Source organism: Micropterus dolomieu, unplaced genomic scaffold (assembly GCF_021292245.1).
Source record: "Micropterus dolomieu isolate WLL.071019.BEF.003 ecotype Adirondacks unplaced genomic scaffold, ASM2129224v1 contig_11426, whole genome shotgun sequence".
In the NCBI taxonomy this organism is placed as follows: domain Eukaryota; kingdom Metazoa; phylum Chordata; class Actinopteri; order Centrarchiformes; family Centrarchidae; genus Micropterus; species Micropterus dolomieu.
Window position 1 is genome coordinate 692 of NW_025740412.1, and position 2,059 is coordinate 2,750.

General features: G+C 56.4%; 1 protein-coding gene across 1 annotated transcript; it reads left to right on the forward strand.

Annotated features, from left to right (window-relative positions):
- Positions 1 to 284: 284 nt before the first annotated feature.
- Positions 285 to 1,728, forward strand: LOC123965830 (histone-lysine N-methyltransferase SETDB2-like; the record flags this gene model as incomplete). Its single annotated transcript, XM_046042178.1, is given in 4 exon segments — positions 285 to 594; positions 822 to 1,150; positions 1,262 to 1,431; positions 1,508 to 1,728. Coding segments are annotated over 4 exon segments (981 nt in total), but the record flags the coding sequence as incomplete, so codon positions are not given.
- Positions 1,729 to 2,059: the final 331 nt, after the last annotated feature.

The following is a 2,059-nucleotide window of genomic DNA, read 5'->3' on the forward strand; positions in this document are numbered from 1 at the left end:
ACACACACTGTACACACACACACACACACAATACACACACTGTACTACACACACACACACAATACACACACAATACACACACACACACAATACACACACTGTACTACACACACACACACAATACACACACACACACTGTACTACACACACACACACAATACACACACTGTGCTACACACACACACACACACAATACACACATTATACTACACACACACACACACTGTAAAGTATATGAAGATTAATAAAGTTTTCATAATTATTTAATTTCAAACCGGATGTTTAGATTTTCTTGTTGTTTCCTTCCAGGCCTGTCTGTCCAGTTTACCCAGCATGCCTCACTCCACGCCTCTCTTCTGGGGTGAGAACCCCCTGAAGGTCCCGCTGCTCTGCGGCTTTAAGAGGCTGACCGCCGTGCCGCTGATGTCATCGAGGGGGGTCGGGACCAGTGACGCCGAGGGGGCGGAGTTTGCGGTCTCCGAGGACGTGGAGGACTGGGACGTCGTCTACAAGGCGCCGTGTGGACTGAGCCTCCGTAACCACGACGACGTGATGCGTTTCCTGTTGGCCACAGAGAGCTTCGACGTCCTGCAGGTCAGCTGGTCTGTTATGATGCGTTCAGGGTACTCAGATAAGTACCAGTACAACAATCTAAAAATACTCTGCTATTAAAACACGACTGCAGTACAGAAGTATTTCCAGCTGAACGTGTGAAGCGTATCGAAGTAAAAGTACTTTACTGAAATTTATCTTATAAAGTCTGATCTGAAAAGTGACGAGGCGTTCAGGCTCCTGAGGATCCGTCTTCCCGTCTCCTGCAGGTCGACTTCTTCACCTTTAACCCCGCCGTTGAGTTGGACCCACCCCTGGCGACGGGCCCCCGGCGGCCGGAGCTGGACCTGAGTCGGGGCGTGGAGCCCACACCGGTGGAGCTGTGCGCCGGGGAGGGCGGCGCCCGGCCCGCCGACTTCCGCTACAGGAAGGAGCGCTGGCCACACGGCTGCTTCCTGAGCCGCGGCCCGACGCTGTTCGACGCCTGCTGCGACTGCACCGACGGCTGCACCGACGCACAAAGCTGCGCCTGTATCGCCATGACCACAGGGGGGCGCCCTTACACCCATCACAGGCTGAATGAGCCCGTACCGTCAGGGTGAGGCGGCCAATAAAGTTTGCTGTTGACTGGTGTCACGTATCTGAGCGGTGCATCTCAGGATCAGCTGATGACATGTGGCGTAATAAATACATGAACGTGTGTTTGCAGACTCTACGAGTGTGGTCCGTGGTGTGGTTGTGATCGGGCTCGCTGCCAGAACCGGCTGGTCCAGAGAGGGATCAGAGTCCGCCTCCAGGTCTTTCAGACCGAGGGCCGCGGCTGGGGCGTCCGGTGCCGCGACGACCTGGACCGCGGCACGTTCGTGTGCATCTACGCAGGTGAGACGGCGTCGCTGTAGGACGAGTCACAGGATCAGGATGGTGAACATGTGGAGTAAAAGTGAAATGTGTTCAGGTGTGATCCTGCGGAGGGTTCAGAGTCACGCCGAGCCTCCGCCACCGAAGCTGACGAGGGCGGACATCCCCTCAGACGACGAGGTGGAGGTCGTCACTGAGTGGCTGGCCCCGCCGGTGCTGGAGGGGCGGAGCACCCTGCTGGAACTGCCCACCTCGCACGTCACGGTTATCCAGAGATCCGCCGACACCAACGCCACCGCACCACAGGAAAAAGACAAGGTCAGAGTCTGGTTCAGTTACAGGTAGCATTAGCATCCTTCTCCGCCTGGTCACAGGTAGCATGAGCATCCTTCTCCGCCTGGTCACGGGTAGCATTAGCATCCTTCTCCGCCTGGTCACGGGTAGCATTAGCATCCTTCTCCGCCTGGTCACAGGTAGCATGAGCATCCTTCTCCGCCTGGTCACAGGTAGCATTAGCATCCTTCTCCGCCTGGTCACAGGTAGCATGAGCATCCTTCTCCGCCTGGTCACGGGTAGCATTAGCATCCTTCTCCGCCTGGTCACGGGTAGCATGAGCATCCTTCTCCGCCTGGTCACGGGTAGCATGAGC